Source organism: Microtus ochrogaster, chromosome 17, assembly GCF_000317375.1.
Source record: "Microtus ochrogaster isolate Prairie Vole_2 chromosome 17, MicOch1.0, whole genome shotgun sequence".
Classification (NCBI taxonomy): domain Eukaryota; kingdom Metazoa; phylum Chordata; class Mammalia; order Rodentia; family Cricetidae; genus Microtus; species Microtus ochrogaster.
In genome coordinates, this window is record NC_022019.1 from 33,963,701 (window position 1) to 33,988,138 (window position 24,438).

The 24,438-nt window shown below is 45.7% G+C and overlaps 1 protein-coding gene across 1 annotated transcript in view; it reads left to right on the forward strand.

Annotated features, from left to right (window-relative positions):
- The window catches only part of Clybl (citrate lyase beta like), a 217,099-nt gene that overhangs the window by 104,632 nt on the left and 88,029 nt on the right, over positions 1-24,438 (forward strand). Inside the window, exon 2 of the mRNA XM_005355696.2 lies at positions 17,993-18,179. Within this exon, the coding sequence (XP_005355753.1) occupies positions 17,993-18,179 (187 nt within the window). The remainder of the gene's footprint in view (positions 1-17,992; positions 18,180-24,438) is intronic.

The following is a 24,438-nucleotide window of genomic DNA, read 5'->3' on the forward strand; positions in this document are numbered from 1 at the left end:
TGTCCTGGAACTAGCTCTGTAGACCAGGCTGGTCTCGAACTCACAGAGATCCGCCTGCCTCTGCCTCCCGAGTGCTGGGATGAAAGGCGTGCGCCACCATCGCCCAGTTCTCATTTTTTTCTAATAGAATATTACCAAAAATTGCACCAATTTTACTTCTAAATGTATATATAAAGGACATCTGTATCCTTCCTCTCTTACGGGCGATACTTCTCTGTAATCAGCACACTCTTCTCTCAGGCCCTAGGGAGCTAAAATAGCTCCTGTCTGGTCTTAAAATAAAAAGTTTTCCAAGTTTTGTTCTAAATAATTGCTATAACTACAGTCACTGTTTGCTCTCTGTTCTTCGCCTGAACCTTTTTGAGAGAGACAGAGACAGACAAACAGACAGACACACACACATACACACAGAGAGAGGGAGAGAGAGAATGTGGCAGACACTGGTGCACAGTGCGCACCGTGCGTGGTGGTCGGTACGTAACCTTGGGAGTCTGTCCTCTCCCCTTTGTCGAGGCAGAGTCTTCAGGCCAGTCTGCAAACCCGAGTCTCTGCTGTCTCTACTGCTCATCCTAAGTCAGGAAGGCTTGGATTACAGAAGTGCTTTGCCACAGCTGTTTTGTTTTGTTTGCTTTTCACGTGGGTTCCTTCAGGCCATCTAACTCAGGTTCCTCATCACCCCAGCCCTGGGTCTTGTTTGTTTGAAGTTTCTCTGCACGGTGCACGAGAACGTGCTAGTGTGTTGGTGCGCAGTGCGACACACTTCCATCCAGTAGGAATGTGCTCTGCACTGTGGCAGCTGGCTGGCCGGTAGAAAACTTACAGAATACAATCAGCAGTGTCTCCATGCGTACAACAGGCAACAGTAACAGTACCAACTTCATAGGACTGTTGTAAAGATCGAGATGATGCGAGTAAAGGACTCACTAAATGCTGTGCGTGTGTGTGCGTGCGTGTGTGTGTGTTAGGCAGGAGGATAACCTGCAGGTGTGGGTTCTTTCCTGTGGGTCTCAGATTGAGCTGAAGTTGTCAGGCTTGGTGGCAAACGTCTTTACATGCTGAGCTATCTGAGCCCTCAATAAAGAGTTCTTTGAAAATGACAGATGATGGTATTTAATTTCAGAAGTATCTACTATCAATTTTATTCCTAAAGTTTAACCATCTTTATAGACAGTTCCCACTTACCAATTCCTCTACATGAACCCTGTGATGATAAGAGATCATTATTCCTTCTTCTATGTAATTATGTCAGTATATAAATAAAAAGCCAGGGGAAGCGGCACACACCTGAAAAACTACTACTGAGAATTTAGATTGGTTTGCCTTAATGTAGTGCAGGTACTGCCCCAGTGTGGTGTGTACTTAAATAAATAGTAGTTAACATAAAATGTAATTTAATTGGTTATTCAACGTATTTGTTGTCTTAAAAGGGTCTTTTGAAACGAAGACTGTCATTTGGAATAGGATAATTCCTTAGGTTTCATACATTGCTAAGATAGTTTGAAAAGTGTAAACAGATCTTATCAGGAGATAACTAGGGAAGGGGTTTGCTGATAGAAAATGTGGGGGTTCTGGGCGGCACTGTTTTGCTAAACAACTAGTGTTTATACCTGGGAATTCCCCACGTGCAGGAAATAAACAGAGAGGTCTCAGAGGTGTGAGCAACATTTGCAGAGAAAGGACGTGAGGTGCTAATTGAGATGAAAGTGATGGGCCCCACCTGGGTTCCTCACCCCGCAGCAGCCGCTCCCTCACGAATTTGTTCTTCACCCCACCCCACCCCCAAGGCTGAATTCACAGCCACGCCTCTGAGAAGTCCCCTCTGGGACCCTGAAGCTCCCTCCCCCGCCCCGTAAGCCCTTAAGCCCCACCGCGGATCCTAGGCGCCGGGAAGGTTGTTTGACCCCATGTTAAACGTTTGATGTTCAAGGTGTTTTCCTGGGTTCTCACTGTTGAGTCAATCAAATACCAAACAAAAAAGTCAAATATTAAAATGAAAGTCAAGGCCCTTTTGAAATTCCTTTCTTTTTAGATGTAGATGAATATGCACAGATTACCAATTTAGGGTTGATAAAAGCTCCCAGAGAAAGCCCCAGCAGTTCAGGTCTGGAGAGGAGGGAGGGGTCCGGTGGCAATTACAAGTCCTATTGCCTGTGCATTGGTTTTCCAGGTGTGGCGAGGTGCTTGGTCCTGCTAACCTTGTGTTCCAGACCCTCACACGGGGTCAGGGCTTTGTGGGGATGGGGGTGGGGGTGCTGTCATCTTGATAAGTTCTGTTGTGTGTGTGTGTGTGTGTGTGTGTGTGAGGGGTGCTGTCGTCTTGATACGTTCTGTTATGTGTGTGTGTGTGAACTGGAGACGGGATCAGGACCCCCTGACAGCCAAGCCGGGGCTGTGCCCTGAACTTCAGCTCAGGCCCGCGAACATGTCCAACTCATAAGCTGCATCTGAACCTCAACCACTCGCAGGCTGACTGGATTCCAGAACTTTGTTTTGGCCCATTCTTTCCCTTTCCCTAACCTTCTCTTAGAACAAGGTTCAAGGGTCTTTCTTCTTCTATGGGGCAGACTTTGAGGGGCTCCATGGGCAAGGATAATACTCATCAACCCCTCTCCCTCCCTGAGCTCAAAAAACTTAATCCCTTAGAGTTCAAGTCCTTGGTTCTCCCTAACCAGAGCGAGCATCACAGCTTAGATGTGGTCAGGCTCTAAGTCGAAGATGACAAGCTGCAGCCTAGCTAAGTCTGACTGTTTGAAAGGGTTTCTGTGTGTGTGGATGCTTTTTAAAGTGGGTTTGTGTGTGTGTGGCTTCTGTGGATTTATATGCATGTGGAATCCATTGAGTACTGTACGCTGTGAGTTTCAGGCAATGAAAAATGAGCTTCATGGTAATTGAGAATGAAGTTAAGGAAGAAATTTTTATTGTTAATCAAGGGCTTAATTACCTTTGGGACATTTTAAATAAATGCCTTGTAGTATTTAAGGCGCAGTGCTGTGTGAGTGAGATGCAGAAATTCTTTAATTAAACCGTCAAGGGTATTCCCTGATTGAAATATCTCCCTTTATCGTAGTAGCTAAACCTTCATGATTCACGGAAACAGCTCCGCCAGGGACGGAGTAAATGAATGGCTCCTCAGAAGAACAAATCAATCGTGTAGATTGACTGGTTATTCCTCGGATAGTTTCCTTGCATCTTCGTTGTGTTGATCAAATCATGTTTCGGTGTGTGTGTTTGTGTGTGCATTTTGTGTTCATTTGTCTTCAGTTGTGCAGGTTGTGGTTGTGACATGTTTCAGGGAGAATGTTAAAGGTTTCCGGGCTGTTGAAAAGTGACATTTCTCTTGGGGGAATGCCTGATTTGTTTTCATAATTCACAAGAGGTGCTGTCATTCAGTCAGTCAACAAACCTCAATGCTGATAAACTTGTCAGTGTAAGGAAACTCTGCAGAGCTGCCATCCAGACTCAACAGATTCTGTACTGTATGTATGCACGGAACAAGAACAGCCAAAACCAAAAGCTTAGAGTAGACATTAGACGTTGACTTCGGAGTTGCTCAGTTTCAATCTGTGAAAGACTGAAGCTGCTGGCTCAGTGAATTGATGTGATGAGAGAGAGAGAGAGAGAGAGAGAGAGAGAGAGAGAGAGAGAGAGAGAATTGGTGACAGAGAGAGACTGGGAACCAAGCTGTCGGTCATGGCCTTGTGCGAGGCATTCTCTAAGCACTGGGCCCTCAGCTGTGATTATCCAGCCTTGAGTGCAGAATTTGCCACAAAGTCCAGAAAAGTGGGCTGGTTTGGTGGCTCAGTGGGAAAGGAGCCTGATGCCAAGCCTGTTAGATGTGAGTTCTAACCCTGGGGTTTAACTTGTCAGGAGGAGAAAACCAACTTCTAAACATTGTCCTTTGATCTACACACACACACACACACAAGAGAGAGAGAGAGAGAGAGAGAGAGAGAGAGAGAGAGAGAGAGGAAGAGATACACAAAGGAGAGACAGAGAGTCAGAGAGAGAGAGACACATACACAAAGAGACCACACAGAGACATATAAAGAATGAGGGAGAAACACAGAGAGACAGAGAGAGGCAGAGACACAGACACACACTAACATATACACACAGAGAGACAGAGACAGATACACATACACAGATGTGCAGAGAGAGAGAGAGACTCAGAGAGAGAGAGAGAGAGAGACTCAGAGAGAGAGCAACACACCGACACACACACACACACACACACACACACACAGACATTGTTTGTTTGTTTGAGATGGGAACTTACTATGTCACCCTGGCTGACCTAGAACAGGATGTAAACCTTGAAGGCAATTTTATTTTTATGATTTTATTTATTATTTTAATTATGTATATGTGGAGGGTATGTGCATATGATACAGGTGCCCACAGAGATCAGAAGTGTGAGATCCCCCTGGAGCTGGGGTTACCTGGTACGGGTGCTGGGAATTGAACTCAGATCTCGGGGAGAGCAGGATGTGCTCTTCCCTGGGCCCCTGGGCCATCTCTCTGCCTTCTGAGTGCTAGGATACAAGATACACACCACATGCCTGACCCATGAATAAAATTTAAATTTTTTGAACTTTGAGGAAGATAGATTTGACTTTTTTGTTTGTTTGTTGTTTTTGAGACAGGGTTTCTCTGTGTAGTCCTGGCTGTCCTGGAACTCACTCTGTAGACCAGGCTGGCCTTGAACTCAGAGACCCTTCTGCCTCCACTACGACTAAAGGCGTGTGCCACCGTCACCCTGCACAGAGAGACATTATTCTCAGAATTTATGGCATTTTTTTGGTTCGTCTCTTTTGGACTTTGAGACAGGATCTTGTCTGTAGCTCATCTCGGTGTCCAGTGTGCTGAAGTATAGGAATGCACCATCATGTCTACCTTAAAACCTTGTGTTTTCTTGGGAGTGCTGCAAACAGAATCGGGGGGCCTCAAGCGTGATGCTGAGCAAACCCTGTATCAGAACACCAACTTAAATTCTTACAATATAGGGTTACTTCTATTTTCAACACTTGAATACTCAGTAAATAAGGGGTGAAAAAGTTATCAGCAAATGGTATTTGGAAAAAAAAAAACCGAGGGGACTGGAGAGATGGCTCGGTGGTCAAGAGCACTGGCTGCTCTTCCTGAGGACCTGAGTTCAATTCCCAGCACCCACATGGCAGCTCACAACTGTCTGTATCCCCAGTTTCTGACACCTTTACACCAATGCACATAAAATAAAGTTATTAAAAAAAAAAAGAGTCTGGCTGGGTGGTGGTGGTGCATTCCTTTAATCCCAGTACTCAAGAGGCAGAGGCAGGTGGATCTCCTGAGTTTGAAGCCAGCCTGGTCTATAGAGTGTATTCCAGGGTAGCCAGGCTACACAGAGAAATCCTATCTCAAAAAAAGCAAGACAAAGTAAATAAAAATAAAAAGCAGGAATATGGGGAAGAAAAGACAACATGGAGTCATGTTTGTGTTGCATACCTTGCCTGCTGTCTAAGGAGCATGCTTGCCTGTATACTCCTAGAAGCTATGGCTTGAAGGATACCTGCACTCCCTGAAGAGGCCCCTGACAGGACAGAACTGAAATCTCTTTCTAAGCTTTGGTCATTTCGGGAAGGCTACCATTCTGCCCACATGCCTATGGTGATCCCTGCAGAAGCCGTCTGATTCAGAAGCGTTCATTCCATTTTTCATAGTTGGTGAAGAAAGGAAGGAGGTAGGTGGACCCAAAGTTCAAGGTCATCATCTAAGAGACTCTGCCAAAAAATAACAAATCAAATCAAACAAACCAAACCCAGTTTTCCTGCTCAACTCTCCCCCGTACAAGCTGAGACGGGATAGGTTCTGCAAGCCCCACTGATTCATTGGTTTAGGTGTGGAGAGGTCTCCAGCCAGAAAATCCCCTCAGAGCCTCTGGTGTACGACTTCTTTGCTGATGCCTGGATACTGTTTGGTCCTTTCCCCTCTGACCTGTGCATTCTGCGTGCTGGCCTTGCTTTGGTTCACTGGTCCACACAAATTCTGTGGAAGGCTCGTTAAGTAACCCGTGTCTGGAAGGTGCGCGTATATAGATTCTGCAACTTTCAAACTGAGATTTATTTATTTATTTAATCTGTAGACTATCCCTGGAGGTGTTGGCTGCTTGGGACAGAAGATTGTAATCACAGGAATTAGAGCTGAATTTCCACATCCTGCTCTCCTGCTTGATCCGGCAGTGTTTAAGCAGCATGCGCACGGCTGGATCGATGGCAGGAATTGAAGGGCCCGGTCTCCGCTGGGACTGCTACTGGCTGCCTGTAATGGGCACTTCCCTGAGGGGTTCTCCGAGAGCATCGGGGACAGAGGGTGGCACAGAGAGCCAGAGTGACAAAGGAAAAACGTGTGTGTGTGTGATACTGATAAGGCACCCGTCAGTGGACATGGTGGTAAAAGTCACTGTGACCTGTTCCTGGGATTCCTCCCCAGTGCGTACAACCGGTGTGTGTGTGGGGGTGTGTGTGTGTGTAGACAATGGAGCAGTTCCTATAGTTGGGACCACTGTCTTACCGCTGTCCATGCATGAGGTGATTTACCCTGCAAGTGTGGTCGGAGAGAGGCAGAGGGACCACCAGCTCTCCCCTCACCCACTGTCTCGTCCCCGTTCCTGGGAGGGTGTCACTCCCCAGCCTGCCAGAGAATAAGGGCCATCTAAACGCAGCAGCAACCGGTTGTCCTGATTCCAGAGGAAACCTGAGGGCTGCCTCATCGCAGCAGACTAACTAGTAGGCTTAAGTCCGTGGGACATGCTTAGCGCTCAGCACAAAACCAGGCGGACCAACAGCGTCCCTAGCAATATGTTTTGTCATGTTCTCAGAGAAAGCATGGCAAGGAGATGAAAAATAGAAGCACAATCAGTCTGTTCTATCATTTTACGTTATTTGTGTATGGCTGAGCTTTCTTTTTCCTTTCAAGACAAGGCCCTTACTCCAGTCCTGCCTGGCCTGGAACTCACTGTGTAGACCAACCATGCTGATGTGGAACTCAGAGAGCCTCTGCTTCTGCCTGGATAGGGCTGGGATTAAAGAGGCCCAAAGGCTAAGCTTCTGGGGGGGGGGGTGCCTTCACACTCGTTAGCAGCATTTGCACTGGCTTACATTGCTGGAAAATTTATTTGGAAAACGAGGGTGATCCTGTGTTTAAATTCTTCCATGTGCACTTGCCGCTGGACCCTCACGTGTTTCCACATAGTAGTTTTCAGGCCATGATTACAGTATCTGCTAATTGTACCTAAGGATGCTGCATTCATTGGTTCCCCTGTGAGGCACAGGGCTGTGTCCTGGCGAAGTGGAGTGCAGCCTTCAGGCTGTCCTCTGCTCCCAGAATGCCTTCTGCCAAGATCTTCCTTGTGTCTTTCTGGACAGTGTCTGCTTTGTTCAACAGCCCCAAAAGGTACTTGCTTAGCATTTTCTCTGACATTCTTTTTCCCAGTTTTGAAATGTAGAAGAGGAAACTGTTGCAGCACAGCCACGGTTATTTCAGCAGCTTGCCTCATATCTCTTGAGCTGCATCTTAACTTAGTCCAGCATTAAAGCCAGAGAATTACGCCCCGTTTTCCACCTCTGTCAATAGGGTGGCTCTCATTGGCTATGAACCAAATAAGAAATCTAAATGCTTAGGTTTAATTTATTTTTGGAAATCACCTGAATCTGTTTAGAACTCTATGCTAAGTTAAAAAAAAAAAAAAGAAAAAGTTTGTCACCCTCTTGCTTTTGTAAGTAGGCATGGATACACCAGAAATTTGCTCTCTCTTTTTAATAAACTTGAATTTTGAGGTCGTTTCTACTTTCACCTATCAAGCCTGTGTTGTATGCTCCCGTTGAGGAGACTCAGCTTGCATCGTTCATGTTTTCTTCCTGAGTACTGAAGTTGGGTGCAGACGGCTGTTTGATTTGGAAAACATCACATTTCTTTGTTTCATTCCTTCCTGACCAGTTTGTTTTATTTCGTAGTTGGGAGTTGTGGGTATTTTGTCTTTGATTCTTTTCTTCCCTCTTTTTCTTTACAGTTCACAATAGAAGATAAGAAGATATAGTTAGTGGGCTTTTTGTTTTGATTTTGATCCCCCCCCCCTTTTTTTCCCCTTGCATATTTTTCCCTGTCTAGGGAGAGAATGTTGCTGACCAAATTTAAAACACTTGGGTGTTTCAGATCCCTGCAGGGCCATTTTAAGTATTTGGACCTGTAAAGGGCCCCAGTAATAACTACCTGAATTGCTTTTAATTACACAATATAGCTGCATCATTTTACTTGAGATTCCTTTTGATTGATGCTGCAAGGCAATTGTAACCGCGGATGATGGGATTAAGTGCCTCTTGAAGTGACTTTAGCTTCTTGTGGGAACAAAGGAAGAGAGGGAACACTCGGTTCCTTTTCGCCTGAGAAGCCTTTCTCTTCCTTGCCACATAAAGAAACACAATTAACAAACATTATCCCCGAGGTAAATTGAAATGCAGACAAGAAGGGCTCTCGACTGCAATTAGACATATGTGATCCAAGGTATTCTGGTCATTCATTAGTGCTAATTGTTTGAGGAAGACGCTCAGAACAAATGATTAAAATGTCGGTGCCATAACGAGGATTAAGAGCCGCGTGACAAAAAAACGCAGGCTCTCAGCTGTCCTGACGACCCGCTTTGCGAAGCTGTTCTGTCTCAAGGGCTTGCTTGGTGTTGCTCTGTGGTGAGCTCTCAGGCTTGTTCCGGACCCGGTGGTGTTTATAACAAACAGTGTCTATCTTTCTTTCTTAATTAGTGGGAACTACTGTGCAAATATTGGTATTTTATAATTGAATATTATCTCCACTCTTCTGGCCCCTTGGGCTGTCATTGGAAGTCTGTTGGTTTTGTTAGGAATCTGCCTAAGCTATGGTAGGTTGTATGTCTTGGCTCTGTTTTTCTTTAAAATGTCAGATGTCAGGGAAGACACATGTAAAAGGTTGCTCGATTGCATGTTTGTTTGACTGCTAGAGACAAGGACTCCATACTGCCCTATGGAGCTCAGACTGGCTTTGCGCTTCCTTGGTGGTGGGAGTACAGGCTTGCACAATAGTGCCTAACTCCTTGCTTGATTTGCAAATTGTGTCCATGCCCTAGCAGGGGATCCTTTGGCAGCTGAGACTTGTAGTAGTAGCATCCAGAGATCTAATGGAAATACCTGGGAATGGTTGCCCATGATGGTTTTGGCATTCTGCAGGGTTCCTCATGGCTGAGGGATTGGGTTATAGATCCATTCGTGCCGGACTTAAAAGGAGCTAAACTCACCGGGACCTGGGGCCAGAGTGAGACTAATTTGGAGAGACAGTTGGTCATTGAAACACCTCCATCTTGATGATCCAGTTGCTGGTTGAGATTATGAAGTCGGCAAGAGAGATGAAAGACACCAAAGAAACAGGAAAGAGGAGGCCTTGATGGAAAAACAGGACGGGGAGACACTGAAATACTTGTGAACTTTATCAGGCAGGCAGGAGCTGGAAGCAGTGTGGTCCTAAGTAGGTATTTCATGCTTCTTCCTTTGTGGCTCACGGTCTCCTCTGTGCTCTGCTTCAGTTTCTACAACGCTGGGAGAGGGGACTTTGGTACCGTGAGAATGAGCAGTAAGGCCAGGGCATGTAGCTCAGCCGGAATGCTTGCCTCATAAGCAGAAAGGACTGTCACATAAACCTGGAATGATAGCCCGAGCCTATAATCTCAGCACTGGGGTGGTGGCCAGGAGGACCAGGAGTTCAAGGTCATCCTCAGCTAAAGAGTTTGAGGCCACCCTGTGCTACAGGAGACTCTGTCTGAAAGGAAAAGAGAAAATCAGCAAAGGCTTCCCAACCTCCAGGGTCTAGCCTTGTCACCCACAGTACTTCTTAGGTAACTACCTCTTAGCCTTTCATTAGCCACTCCAAAGGAAGATAGGGTCAGTATTAGACAAGATGCAGGATAACATTACAGACTCCATTATCACATTCTGAATGGACACACACACACACCCTTAACTGTTCTTAAAATTAGAGCAGGTTCCAGGAGACCTTGCCTTAGACAGAGATGGAGAAAGTGAGTTCCTGTAGTCTACTAAACACTGAAGACAAAACAAAGTCTCTTTATATTATAAAGATACCTCTTATTCACAACCATATGTTTCATTTCATTTTAATTTTCATCACACATAGCTCTGAATAATTATGAAGGAAGAAACAGCCTTAATCTTATTGTGGGTCCCACACAATCAAAGCTATATCGCGTGATTTGAGATCTCAGCTTGTATTCGCGGCTTCCGTGTGTGTGTGTGTGTGTGTGTGTGTGTGTGTGTGTGTGTGTGTGTGTGTGTGTGGTGTGGGTCTGGCAACTAGACTCAGGCTCTATTCTTTCTAAAAAGTTGTTCAGAGAGAGAGGGGGAGGCAGAGGGAGAGAGAGGGAGGCAGAGGGAGTGAGTGCACAGTATTATACCCTCCCAAAAATCTACAGGCCAGAATTCTCTAGGGACTGTGGCCAGCGAAGAGATCAAAATTCAAAACTATGTAGCTTTTTGGCCTCTTTTTCATTGAGATTGACACTTGAAAGGAATTTTTGAGGAATCCGAAAGGAACCAGAGATTTCACTAACCAAGATCAGCTTCACGACAGTTTTTATAATTATTTGTTTTTTAAGTGGAAGAACCATTTTCTCAATATTGCAGGACCATTTTCGCCCCTTTCTGGAGTGAAAAAGAATTCTGCCTTCATTATTTCTCTCTATCAAAGAAACCAGTCACGGGGAGGCATTAATTTGACACATATACCAGCCTTTGAACTCTGTAAAACTGTGATAGGATCAGTCTGGGCTGCCGTAGCTTAGTTGGCGGACTGCTTGCTCGGTACTCGGGAAGACCCGGGTTCCATCTCAAGCGCTGTATATAAACAGGGCATGGCGGCACACAGCGTGGTCCAAGTGCTTGGAAGGCAGAGGCAGGAGGATTAGAAGTTTAAGGTCACCCTTGGCTGCCTACTGAGTTTGAGACCAACCTGAGTTGTCCTTTCTGGCTGGGAGTACCTGTTGGTCAGAGGTTGCAGTCTACCATGGCCTGGCAGCTCTCTCCCAGCCCAGTAACATGGAGGACTGGCCCCACCCCTGGGCAGAGGGCTTCCTGTTCTCTGCCTAGCCTTACCTGGAGGATGTCTCTAGGCCAGGATGCCCATCGTATCTCTAGTGTGACCCTCTTTGCCCTCAGAGGCGCTACCAAGCTCCCCGATGTTGAGCCACTATGGAAATGATCAATGCTTTAGCCTGGTCTCCATGGGATCCACTCAAGATCAGTGCAGTTGTGTGGGGCTTTCCCTGTTTTTCTGGCTTGCCGCTTTTTCCAATCCATGCTCTCACCTGGACACCTAGAGCTTGGTGGCCACACCTGACGGACTCCCTGGGAGACCATGAGGTACTCTGAAAGGTCGCCATGATGGTGCAGCCCATAGCCCTGACTTAAGGAGGGCTGGCCTATGACAGGCTGTGTTTATTTATTTATTTTTTAATTTATTTATTTATTGAGGATTTCCGCCTCCTCCCCGCCACCACCCCCCACCTCCCCCCCCCCCGCCCCCCGATCAAGTCCCTCTCCCCCATCAGCCCGTAGAGCCATCAGGGCTCCCTGACCTGTGGGAAGTCCAAGGACCACCCACCTCCATCCAGGTCTAGTAAGTTGAGCATCCAAACCGCCCAGGCCCCCCCAAAGCCAGCACGTGCAGTAGGATCAAAAACCCCTTGCCCTTGTTCTTGAGTTCTCTGTAGTCCTCATTGTCCGCTATGTTCAGCAAGTCCGGTTTTATCCCATGCTTTTTCAGACTCAGGCCAGCTGGCCTTGGTGAATTCCCGAAAGAACATCCCCATTGTCTCAGAATGTGGGTGTACCCCTCGCGGTCCTGAGTTCCTTGCTCGTGCTCCCCCTCCTTCTGCTCCTGATTTGGACCTTGAGATTTCTGTCCGGTGCTCCAATTTGGGTCTCTGTCTCTGTCTCCTTTCATCGCCTGATGAAGGTTAATATTCAGGGGGATGCCTATATGTTTGTCTTTGGATTCACCTTCTTATTTAGCTTCTCTAGGATTGCAAATTATAAGCTCACTGTCCTTTAATTATGGCTAGAAACCAAATATGAGTGAGTACATCCCATGTTCCTCTTTTTGGGTCTGGCTTACCTCACTCAGGATAGTGTTTTCTATTTCCATCCATTTGTACGCAAACTTCAAGAAGTTCTTGTTTTTTACTGCTGAGTAGTACTCTAATATGTATATATTCCATACTTTCTTCATCCATTCTTGTGCAACCACTCTGGAAAGCAGTGTGGCGATTCCTCAGGTTTGAGAACTCATGCCTGTAATCTCCGCACGTAGAAGGGTCCACATGACTTTGAGGCCGGCCGGGATTACATAGTGAGACCACGCGTCACGTAAAGTATGCTGCTGCTGGTTGTTGCTTCTTCTCTTCACCCTGCTTTCCTAGGGGCTTCCCTGACAGACCAGAGTAGAGCAGCAGGGAAACACAGCCCTCCAGCTCCTGCTTGGCACGTGCCTTACCAGAGAGGCCTCCAGGCAGGGCCCGTGGGCCATGCATTAGGAGGGAACCCATGTGGGTCTCCCACTGGCACCCTGTATGTGTCTGCTTTGGACACAAGACTTGCTTCATTTTGGCCCTAATGGAGCTTAGAGAGGTACTCTTTTGTTCCCGGGGAGGGGTTTATATTAGAAATATTTTCTCAGCTTTTCTGAACCAGTCACACATTGATCTGCAGCTTATATACACATCTTGAGAAGGGCCTTGTCTGCCCGTAGGAGGACAGATAGCTGTCGTGTGGCTCTTCCATCCTTGGAACACTCCCCCTGGTCTGTGCACTGTTGCCATAGTAACCAAAACAGCTTTTCAAAGGAGGCATGGAATCTCTGGTGGGCACTTGAGAACTTAGCAGAGTGAGAACATAAGCGAGGCCTCAATTATAGATGCTGGCGTAGATACCTGGCTATTAATAGCTTAAGCCAAGCGGAAATTAATAGGTGAGCTTTGCTGTCACTTGGAGGGTAGGAAAGACGCACCGACTGATGGGCTCTTACCGTCACTTAACACACAGATCCTTCAGTACCTTTGTCTATGGCCGGACAAGAGGAGAACTCAGCTTTTTTTGTTTCTCTTCAGTGCTAGGCATGAGACTGGAGCCTTGAATACACTAGGCAAATGTTCTACCCCCCCGGGCTCCACGCCCTCTTTTGGTTTTTATGTGTAGTATGTGTGTGGATGCATGTGCGTGTGTGTTGCACAAACACGGAAGCTAGAAGACAACCTTGGATGCTGTTCTCAGGAATGCCGTCCGTCTCCTTGGAAACGGGTCCAGACCTGGTGCTCATCAAGTAGGCTGCGCTGGATGGACAGTGATTCCCAGGAACTCTTTGGTCCCCGCTTCCCTAGCACTGGGGTGGCAAGGGTGTACCTCCATGCGTGGTATTTTAAACTCAGCTTCTTGTGACTGTGAGATTCGCACTCTATAGGCTGAGCTGTCTCCCCAGGCCCCCTCCACCCTATTTTTTTTTATTATTATTTTGAGACAGTGCTTTGTTATATGACTCTGATTTGCCTGAAACTTACTACGTAGCATAGGCCAGCACTGAAGTGGCAATGTTCCTCCTTTTTCCTTCTAGGAGCTGGGATCATAGGCACGTGCCTTCCCTTCATCTGTGGCTCAATTTGTTGAACAGAAGCCCTTATATCAGGGCAGCTTCCACACAGTGGGAAGTGCTAGTCCTAGCCTGCGTGCGCACTTAACTGTACGTTAGAACCGAGAAGGGACCTCAGGAAAAGCCGGAAGCCAGTCTCACCCTGCACCGATGATGTCATTGTCTGTGCAGGAGACAGCTCGGAACTCCACTTGTCTGTAACTCTGGGAACTCCAGGGTGAAGGCAGATGCTTGACTTTGCCTCCAAAGGAATTCCAGAATTAGCCAGTATGAAGTAGAGTTGGGAGTTCCTCCAAAGGAGATTTATTTGGACAGGTTTGTTGGTTTTTGTTTTTGTTTTTAATTTTTTAAAGACAGTGTTTTTCTATCTAACAGCTCTGGCTGTCCTAACTCTGTAGGCCAGGCTGGCTTTGAAGTCAGAGATCCGCCTGCCTCTGCCTTCCGAGTGCTGGGATTGCCTCTGTTGTCATCACCACCCTTTTGTTTTGTTTTGTTTTTGGAGACAGAGCCTCACTTGTAGCTCTGGCTGGTCTGGAACTCTCCATGTAGACCGGGTTGCTTTGGGACTCACTGAAATCTACCTTCCTCCTGTGTGCTGGGATTAAATGTGTGCTTCATCACGCTCAGCCCCCAAGTTGATGATTTTTGTTATGTTGTTATGAAGACAGGGTCTTCGTGTAGCCCATCCAGGTTGGCTGAGCATGGACCATGCTTGGGCTACAGGTGTGCACGGACATCCCTGACTGAATCTGATAAGTCTGTAAAAGCTCCCATCCATAGTGGTTTTGTTGATTCTTAGGTTGAGAGCCCCCTACCCCTGGGTCCTAGATACAGAAACAGGTAACTAGGTAAGGGGAGGGAGGAGAGCAGATGAGTCAGGCAGGCCAGGAGGGGCCTCCCTTTGATATGTCACCTCCAAAAAGGGTCGCTCAGTGGAGAGAACTCACCATAAGGCTCCCACATTATTTTCAACTCTTGCTTTGCATATTGCTTGAATACATTGACATGTTGACTGTGAAGAGGCCGTAACTCCAAGCGTGGGAGATAAAGTTTGATCTTGTCACCTATTGCAGTTATGGTCATAGCAGTCCTCACGCTGAACACAGCTCACACACCGGACAGATTTGGGAGTAGCCAGGAGGGATGGAGGAGGAGACTTGCAGGAACCTCTGTCCTCTGTGGAACCAAGACTGCTGTGTTCTGAGGCCCCTAGAGATCATAGAGTCCACAATAGAACCTGAAACTCAGATATTTCTGCATTTTTTATTTCAAACATGTCCTGCCCGCTCCCCCACCCCCTCCCTGTCCCCATTGTATTCCAGCCTTGAGCCTTCCTGGTCCAGTTTCACAGGCCATTCTAGTGGACAGCCCTCTCTGGACCTGCTGTAGCTTTGGGGACACCTTTCCACCCACAAGGCTTAGTGTACTGTAGCCCTGGGGCCTTTCCATGCCGCAGCGACCTAGACCAGGTACCTGGTAAGGGTTACTGTGGGGTTGAATGCAGTGTCTTCAGGACCTAGACAAGGATGCAGCAGGAGGTCCCTTCTGTACTTGATGTACGCGTCCTGATGTTTGGTTTTCCTTCAGCCTCTGTCAGTCAGGACATTAGAATAAATAGAATTTCAAATCATTTGGCTTTATGTTTTCTACTACGTTTTACTGCTGTTCTGAACTCTTGGAATGCTTTTGTTAGTTTGTCCTCAGCCAGTTACAAAAGGAATGAGAAAAGAGTGTGGCATCCTTTCTGACAAATGTTTACGATAAGGGAGACCCGGCGCAGGCAGAAAGTAATAGCCCCATTGCCTCTACAGTTCAGAGCCATCCCTAATCAGATTTCATGGAACTTCCTTCTAGGTATTTCTCATTGGATATTTTACTAAGTTAAGATACGATGCATTTATAATGTTTTTTATCTTCCATTTAAAAACACCAGCCCAGGGGGCCAGAGAGATGGCTCAGGGGATAAAGGGTTTGCTGGGTGAGCCCTATGGCCTGAGTTTGATCTCCAGAACTACATAAAGGTAGAAGGAGAAAAACGCCTCCAGAAAGTTTTCCTTCTATGCCTGTGCCCTCCCACACTCACACACACAGAGATAATAAATAAATAAATAAATAAATAAATAATAACTTATAATTAAGATGTTTCTTCATTTAACATTAGATATCTTGATAAATATTTTTCAGCTTTATTGAAGCAAAATTGATGATACTGTAGATTGAAAGTGTACACCATAATGTTCTGATGTAGATAGGCATTATGCAATTACTCCTTAAATAATCGGCACATCCATTACTTCTCATAGCTAACGCATATTTGATGAGAATAATTAAAATCCACTCTCTTAATAAGTTGGAAGTATATGATATATTGCTAGTATAGGCTTCAGGATTTATCCATCTTTTAGTCACAAGTTTGGACCCTGGACCAACAGCTTCTGACTTTCCTTGCCTTTCTTTGCCTCCTTCCCCCACAGTTGTGTTGAAAAGCACAGTGCTACCTTAAATCACAGAGCTACCTTAAATCGCAGTGCTACCTTAACTCTGAGAGTAAGAGGTGAACCTTGTTTGTACGTGGTGGGGCTTGGAGGTCAGGGCCTTCTTGGGTGCCCTCTGCTTTATTTTTTGAGAGGTGGTCTCTTACTGAACTTGAAGCTCACAGATTTTACTAGATTAGCTGGCTAGCAAGTTCTAGGGATGCTTCTGTCTTTGCCACTCTAGTGCTAGAATTATGGGGAGGCATGATTGCAAAGTCTTGCAGGTTTAAATATTTTGGAACTCTAGAACCCAGTTTGTTGTTTCTGTTTTGAGGTGTTTTGTGTGTGTGTGTGTGTGTGTGTGTGTGTGTGTGTGTGTCCTAGGCTGGATTCAAACTCAAGACCTCCCTGTCTTGGTTGCCATTTGCTTCCTCTTCTCTCCGCCTCTTCCCCACTCCTCCTTCACACCTCCTTCAATCTCTAAGCCTGACTGGCCTCTTATGTAGCCATATGTGATCAGTTCAAGATGATATCACCTCCTAGGTGGTAGGATTGTAGGGGTAAACTACCATGTCTTGTTCATGCATTGTTGGGAATCAGTCTAAGGTAAACACTGAACTGCATCTGTAACCCTGTTTCAGTCTCTTGAATACTGGGGTTCTAGGCATGACCGCTGTGCTGGGCCCTAGAATTCTGGAATCCACTGAAGGCCTTAAGTGGGCTTCTCGGTCATGCCTTAGCTGTGTATAAGTTTATAACGATCTGCACACTGCCTGATGGACTCAGGGTAGACCATAACAGGGCCATGTTCTCCTAATATTAGGGTCTGTGTTTTGATCCCTTGTTCTAGAACAAGGGCTTGCCAAGGAAAAACAAAACAACAGCAAAAACCTCAGAGCATGATAGTTGTACCTAATGGTACTGCCATCAGGAATTTTTCAGGACTGGCTTCTACTGGCTTGCTTTTTCTTCACACAGGGCCTTATTTTCCTGTTTCTTTGTACGGTTTCTTATTCTTGATATTAAAAACCGAGTATGTGAATCTAAACATACAGTAAGTATGTGACTCAGATTCCCCAGGCTTTGCCCTGAGTTTGAGGTCAGCCTGGGCACCACAGTGATGAGCCAAGGCTGTTTAACAAGACCCACCTCAAAAAGCCAAACAATTAGATGGGGGCGTTGGCACACACCTTTAATCCCTGCGCTCGCTTCGGAGGCAGAGGCAGGTGAATCTTTGTGAGTTCAAAGCCAGCCTGAGCTATGTAGTGAGTTTTAGGATATCCAGAGCTACATAGTGGGACTTTGTCTTGAAAACAAACAAAAAAGCCAAAATAGGGAAGGAGAAATGGCGCATACAGCTCCTGCACAGGCCTGAATTCAGTTCCTAGCATCAACTCTGGTGGCTCACAGCCTCTTTCAGCTTCAGGGGACCCCAGAGACCTCTTTCGGCCTCCTCAGGCACCCGTATTACTTATATGCATACATGTTACCCCCTTCTACCACCATATACACATAATTTTAAATTTTAAATATTTTTAAAAAGCCAAAATGAATAAATGGATAAGTGAAGAGTTCATTCACAAATTTATTTCTTTTTTAAAATTTAGCTTTATTTTATGTGCATTGATTTTAGATCCCCTGGAACTGGACTTACAGGCAGCTGTGCGCTGCTGTGTAGGTGCTGGGAATTAAACCCGGGATCTCTGGAAGAGCGGCCAGTGCTCTTAGCTGCTGAGCCTTCTCTCCAGCACCCATATAAAGTGCAGAATTCCATTTTGAACTAAGCCTAGAAACTTCTCTTTCAGGAAGGCATCCACCGTGGCCAGTATCTGCAGGCCTGGATATAGCTCCTTGTCCAGTCACAAATATATCCCTCGAAGGGCAGTGCTGTATGTGCCTGGGAATGACGAGAAGAAAATCAAGAAGATTCCATCCCTGAAAGTGGATTGTGCGGTGCTGGACTGCGAGGATGGGGTGGCCGAAAACAAAAAGGTACTGGAGGGAGGGGTGATGGGCTGGAATTCGGGGCTCTTGAACTAACATCATTCGCTGTTGACAAAGTGTCAACCTCAGCCTTCCTTGATGGTTAGGGTATTTGGTTCTGGCTCTCTCTTACATGTCTTATCTGAAAGGAGGGACACATTCATCAAAATATATCTCGAAACCTTGACATTTAGTATCTGTGACTGGTGTGTGTATGAATAGAGAGGTAATCTATTTTGCTCTGTGATATTGGTTGACCTATGTAAATTAGATGTTTCTAGAATCATGGTAAAAGATTCTCAAACCAACTGAATACGATGAAGAAATTTATTTCTTCTTCCTTTTTAAAAAAGTTATTTTATTTATTAATTTATTTAGAGACAGAATCTCTCTGTACAGTCCTGGCTGTTCTGGAACTTGCTCTGTAAACCAAACTGTTCCCAAACTCAGAAATCTACCTGCCTTCGCCTCCTGAGGATCAAAGGTGTAACATCGCTTGGCTTAGGAATTTCCTTCTTTCCTTCCTTCCTTCCTTCCTTCCTTCCTTCCTTCCTTCCTTCCTTTCTTTTTTCCTTCCTTCCTTTTCTTTTTCTTTTTTTTAAAAAGATTTGTTTATTATATACACAGTGTTCTGCTTGCCTGCACGTATCCCTGCCTGCCAGAAGAAGGCACCAGATCTCATTATAGATGGCTGTGAGTCACCATGTGGTTGGTGGAAATTGAACTCAGGACCTCTGAAAGAGCACCCAGTGCTCTTAACCTCTAAGCCATCTCTCCAGCCCTTTATATTGAATTTTGGTCTTAGGTTGTCTAAGACAGATGGCCAAGAACACATAAGGTGGTTTTCCACTGATGAGTGATTATTTCTCCTACTTACTTAAGGAGCTCACAGAACTCAGAGCTGCTTGTGGCTTCTGGCCTGACTAGTTTATAAACAGGTAGATGGGGCTGTTTCTGATCTTCCCTCATTAAAACAAAACTGGTTTTAATTTTAAAACTTATAAGACAGGTTCTAACTATTTCCCAAGCTGACTTCAAGCTTGCAATCCTTCTGCCTCAGCCCCCCAAGCCCTGGGATTACAAGAATTACAACACCAGACCAGGCATAGAGGTTTCTTACCTGGTAGTTGAATAGTAGACACTTTTGGTTTGTTTATTTTTATTTTTTTTTAATAATGTGTTTTGCCTGCATGTTTGTCTGCACTATGTGCGTGCAGTATCCACAGAGACCAGAAGGAGGGCATCAGATCTTTTGGAACTTATTAGCCACCATGTGGGTGCTGGGAACTTAACCTAGGACCTCTGGAAGTGAAGCCAGTGCTCTTAACTGCTGAGCCACCTCTCCAGCTGAACTTTCTATTTATTTATTTATTTAGAGACAGCTTTTTTCTATGTTGCCCTGGCTGTCCTGGAACCCATTCTGTAGACCAGGCTGGCCTCAGAAATCTACCTGCCTCTGCTTTCCAAATCCTGGGATTAAAGGCGTGCACCACCACAGCCGCCTTATTTTCAAGATTTTAAGTAATGAATTTGCATTTGTTTGATAATTAGGTAAAATATGTAAATCTGTATAATAATAATTTATGTATGCATGCAAATGCTTTGGTTAAAAACATGCTTTCTCCACCCTTTGTTTACCCATTGAGTCCCTAGGCCATCTGGACTCCTGCTGTCTGGGTAGCTTCTTACTCCCCGTGATCTGAAGGAGCCTGTCTGAACTGTACTGCTTTCCAGAATAATTACTTTCCTTGGAGAGTCTAGCAAACAAATATTTGCCTTAATTAAAAAAAAGAGTTAATTTCCCATATCTTCTTAATGATGAAATCCAAACTTCCCAAGTCTTTAGAAAAAGATTAGAATAAACATGTAGAATCTAAAGCGTCTACTCAATGTCTTTGGTGTATAATTAATACAATTAATCTTTCTCCTAGAGATTCAAGTAAATAGTCTAGACTTTTTTTTTTTTTAAAGACTATACTGTGATTCCAGTATACTCCTCCCAAAACTCACGTAGTGTGCGCTCAGATTAGATACCAGGTTGTAATTCCAGTCCTGTGTAACCTCAGGCAATTCTCTGTACTTCTTTGCCTCTATTTCTTATCTAACCCATGGAGATGACAATATCTCCTTTTGTCAGGGCTGGGGATTATTATGGGAGAAAAGCAGATAAAGTGCCTGCAAGTAGCTTGAGTTCCTACAGGAAATGGGTCAGATAAGGCCTGTAGCAATTGCGATAGGGGAGGGATGTTTATTTCAGCAGAGCAGCCCAGTAGCCCCTGGAAGCCTGGATAAAGTTCCAATTATATTTCTTCTCCAGTCTTGAGGCTGTCCTCTGAGACCTGCCTGAGGATCTTTTCTGTCCCTCTCAGGAAAGTATGTCTCCTTCCTGCCTTACATCTGCTTGTGTATCTGTGCGTTCAGCCATTGTCTGCCTAGATAGCAACAGTTGAGCTACCAGTTAGAAACCTGAGGGGGTGAGCAAGCCACAGTTGCCATCTTGACTCCCATGTTCATGCAGGGTGCGTTTATATTTTTTTGTATAAATGTGTGCATGCCTGTGTGTGCGTGCGTGTGTGTGTGTGTGTGTGTGTGTGTGTGTGTGTGTGTGTGTGATGTGATATGATGTGTGGGTATGTTTGCTATTTGAGACAAGATCTCACTATGTAGCCCTGGGTGTCCTGGAACTTATACTGGCCAGGCTAGCCTCAAACTCACAGACCCATGCTGGGGTTGAAGGCATGTGCTTTTATGCCCAGCTTCATGCATGCTTGCTTGTGCACATGTGTGTTGATACCAGACATCAAACCTTGAGTGTCCTTCCTCAGGTACGCTCCTCCTGGTTTTCTGAGACAGTTTCTTGGCTAGCAAACAAAGAGAGGCTGGCTGGTAAGGGAGTCCCAGGGATCTGCCCATCTCTGTCTCCTTGTAGGACTCAACAGAGGCCTGAATCTCTGTAGTTTACCCTGAGGCAATACCTGGTTCCAAGAAAGATCACAAACTGAGACTACCTAGGCACCACCCAGGAACAGGTCATCCAAAGGAAATTCCGCATGTTCCAATCATCATAGACAGGATCACCTGCCTGCACACACCCATCGCTTTTCACCAGGACACTCCTGGACAAATGTCAGCCAGTCGGGGTCCTGAACCTTAGAAATCCCTCACCCCTACCTTTGCTAATATAAAAACCCAACCCCAACTGAGCTCGGGGGTTCTCTGATCTTGTCATGTGAGACATATTCATGGTTCATGAACTTGTGTAAGAATAAAGGATCTTTGCTTTTACATACAGGACTTGGTCTCCTAGTTGGTTTGGTTTTGGAGGGACTCCATGATCTGGGCGTAACATCCTCAGTGCCGGGATTACAAACCTGTCACCACACTCTGCTTTTCACAAGAGTGCTGGTGAAAGGGTTTGCAGCCAAAGAGTATCTTTGAGATGTGGGCCAAGAGATACTAAAAAAAAAAAAATCACATCCCACAGCAGACCTCATCCAAGAGATTTATTGGGGAGCGGGAGGGGTGCAAAATGGCTTCCTCTGAGCAGGATAGAGACGGCTAAAGACCAGGTCATGATGGCAGGCTGTATGGGGGTATGGAGCGTGCACAGAGGGGAAGACAGCTAGGGAGAAGGTGGAAAGTGTGGTATTGGTCTTTAATGAAGGTGGGGCTGTTGTGGCTGAGTCACTGAAGGCAGCATGGGGGTGGATATGGGTGTGTGGGGGAGGAGCACTGACTCTGGAATGTGGGTGGTTCTTAGTTGACTGACAGCTGGGGTTTAAAGCCAGGTCCTCAGGCTTGTGGATGACTAAGATAACACCTGGTGGTGTCTTTATTTGGACACTCCGTTCTCTCATTAAAGTTGAATAGTGCATTGATTGCTAGCCGTAGTTTTTCACTGGTGGAGTTTAAGAGTAAACTAGAGCTCCCTTTAAAAAGCTACAGAAACCCAAGTTGGTGGTGGTGCAGACCTTTAATACCAGGAGGCAGAGGCAAGTGGATCTCTTGAGTTGGAGGCCAGCCTAGTCTACAGTGTGAGTTCCAGGATGACTTGGGCTACACACAGAGAAACCCTGTCTTGAAAAAAATCAGAAAACAAAACAAAAAAAAAACCATAGAAAGGCCTGGCAAGCCAGCACAGGTTTGGATATTGTTTGTTTTGTTGTTAAAATTCTTTCTAGATGTGATGGTTAGATCGGTCAGCTTGACCGGACTAGAGCCAGTTTGGAAATGAGTTTCTGGGTCTGACTGTGGAGGGTCATGGGGAGCGTGGAAGCCTCACCCACTGTGGGTGTAACTGACCGGGATCCTGGACCTCATAAAAAGTAGAATGTGAGTGAGTGGACTACTCCTCTATCGTCCATTGCCGCTGTGGCTGCCGTGTCCGCCCATTTTAGCGCCCCGTTACCTTGTTCCCCACTGATGTTGTACCTCAACTTTCCTTCCGTATCTGTTGTCAACCTACTTTGTCACAGACACAGCAAAAGCACAAAAGGGGTTTTAGCTCCGTCTCGTGCACGGCACTTCACTGCTAGCATCTCAGGGCTGCTTTGGATTCTGGTTCCATCATCTGACACTCAAATCATCTACGCGTTTGACAAGCGAGCCGTATGAAGATCTAACAAGTTTGCTGTGGAGCTGTTAAAGAGGTTAGAGTCACGTGCTGCACAAGCCGTCACCGGCAGCCTCAGTTTGAGTTTGTTTAACCAATATTTAAGCGGTGCTGACACAATACCAGACACTGTCAATTGCACAACAGCTCAAAGAGGCGCTGCACTCACATTCCTGGTACAGACAGGGAAACTGAGGCATCCTGAGGGCCGTGCTCACGATTTATCCCGAGGATATTGTTATCCAGTCATCTGAATCTAAAAACCCAGTCCCTTCACGAAGCTGTTAGATTTTTGTCAAATCCATTATCAGAATGAAGGTACATTCCCGATAGACCTCGCTAAACATACCCTTACTGTGTACTTCTCCGTCACCCCCAAACTGAAGGCAGGTGGATTAGACTTGGATTTCGTTTGTTTACCTAGCAGTGTTAGAATCAAATCTAGGGCTTCATACATGCAGGGCTTTCTGCCAACTGTATTTTTCTGCCTTGTTTCCCCCCCCTCTCTGTCTCTGTCTCTCTTTCTCTCTCTCTCAGGCAAGCAAGCAAAGTTCCTGCTGCAGGGTGAGAGGGTCCCAGAAATGGGTTGCCAGACACTTGTTTTGAGTTGGAGTATCACTATGTAGCCTCAACGGCTTGGAACTCTGTGGAGACCAGGCTAGGCTCCAACTCACAAAGGTCTGCATGTTCCGTCTACATCCTGAATGTTGGAATTTAAGGAGTGTGCCACCACTGAATCTGAAGTTATTTCTTAATCATTTTTCTTATTTGAATATTTTTCTTCTTGGTGGAAAGAATAGAGTTTATTTCTAGGTAGGATTTCATGTAGCCCCAGGCTAGTCTGACAGTAATCTTAAACTCCTGACCCTGCTGCTATCCCTACAGACGTGCGCCTCCATGTACAGCTGAGCTCCCATTTTTAGTGAATTTATTTCTAAGAAAATCTGTATTAAAGCTTTATTTCTGATGATCTGGTTACAGTTTTGCCATGCTGAACTATGATATAATTCATCTTCTTGAGCATTATTGACATGTAAACATATCATTTTGCATCTTATTTATTTATTTATTTATTTATTTATTTATTTATTCGTTTTGCTAGTCGACTGACTACTTCACTTGCCTGGTTCTCCACAGAGTGTACTGATCCTGAAAACAATAGGAGTTTCCAGAGATAAGCGTTTGAGTGTGGACTGCTTCCCAGCAGACCCTAATCCTGCCCTGCTAATCCAATTTGTGCTTAAGTAGCTCCTTCATGTCAAGAATGGTGCTACCAGTCCAGGCTCACTCACCATCTCAAGTGTGGGTGACGGAAAAGCCCTCGCTCTGGCTCCGTCTCCTTACCGCAGAAGGAAATATAGGGATGTCTAAGCCACTGTTTGACAGCTGCAGTACCAAGTACCAGTGAACAGAACTCTGGGGAATCGTCACAGCACTGTGTTGTAATTGCCTTGACGGGTCACCAGTCTAGGGTTGGTAACCCGTCTGGCAGTTCAGTTATTCCAGGGTCCCGGAGAGGCACTATCTCTAAGATATGGGCTAGGAGAGAAGAAGAAGGCCATGCTACATTTGTCAGAGCCTCCGTTTATTAGAGATGGGGTACAGCTTTATATATGGTAAGGAGTTGGGGGATGGGCACAGGGGTCTGAGCTCTTG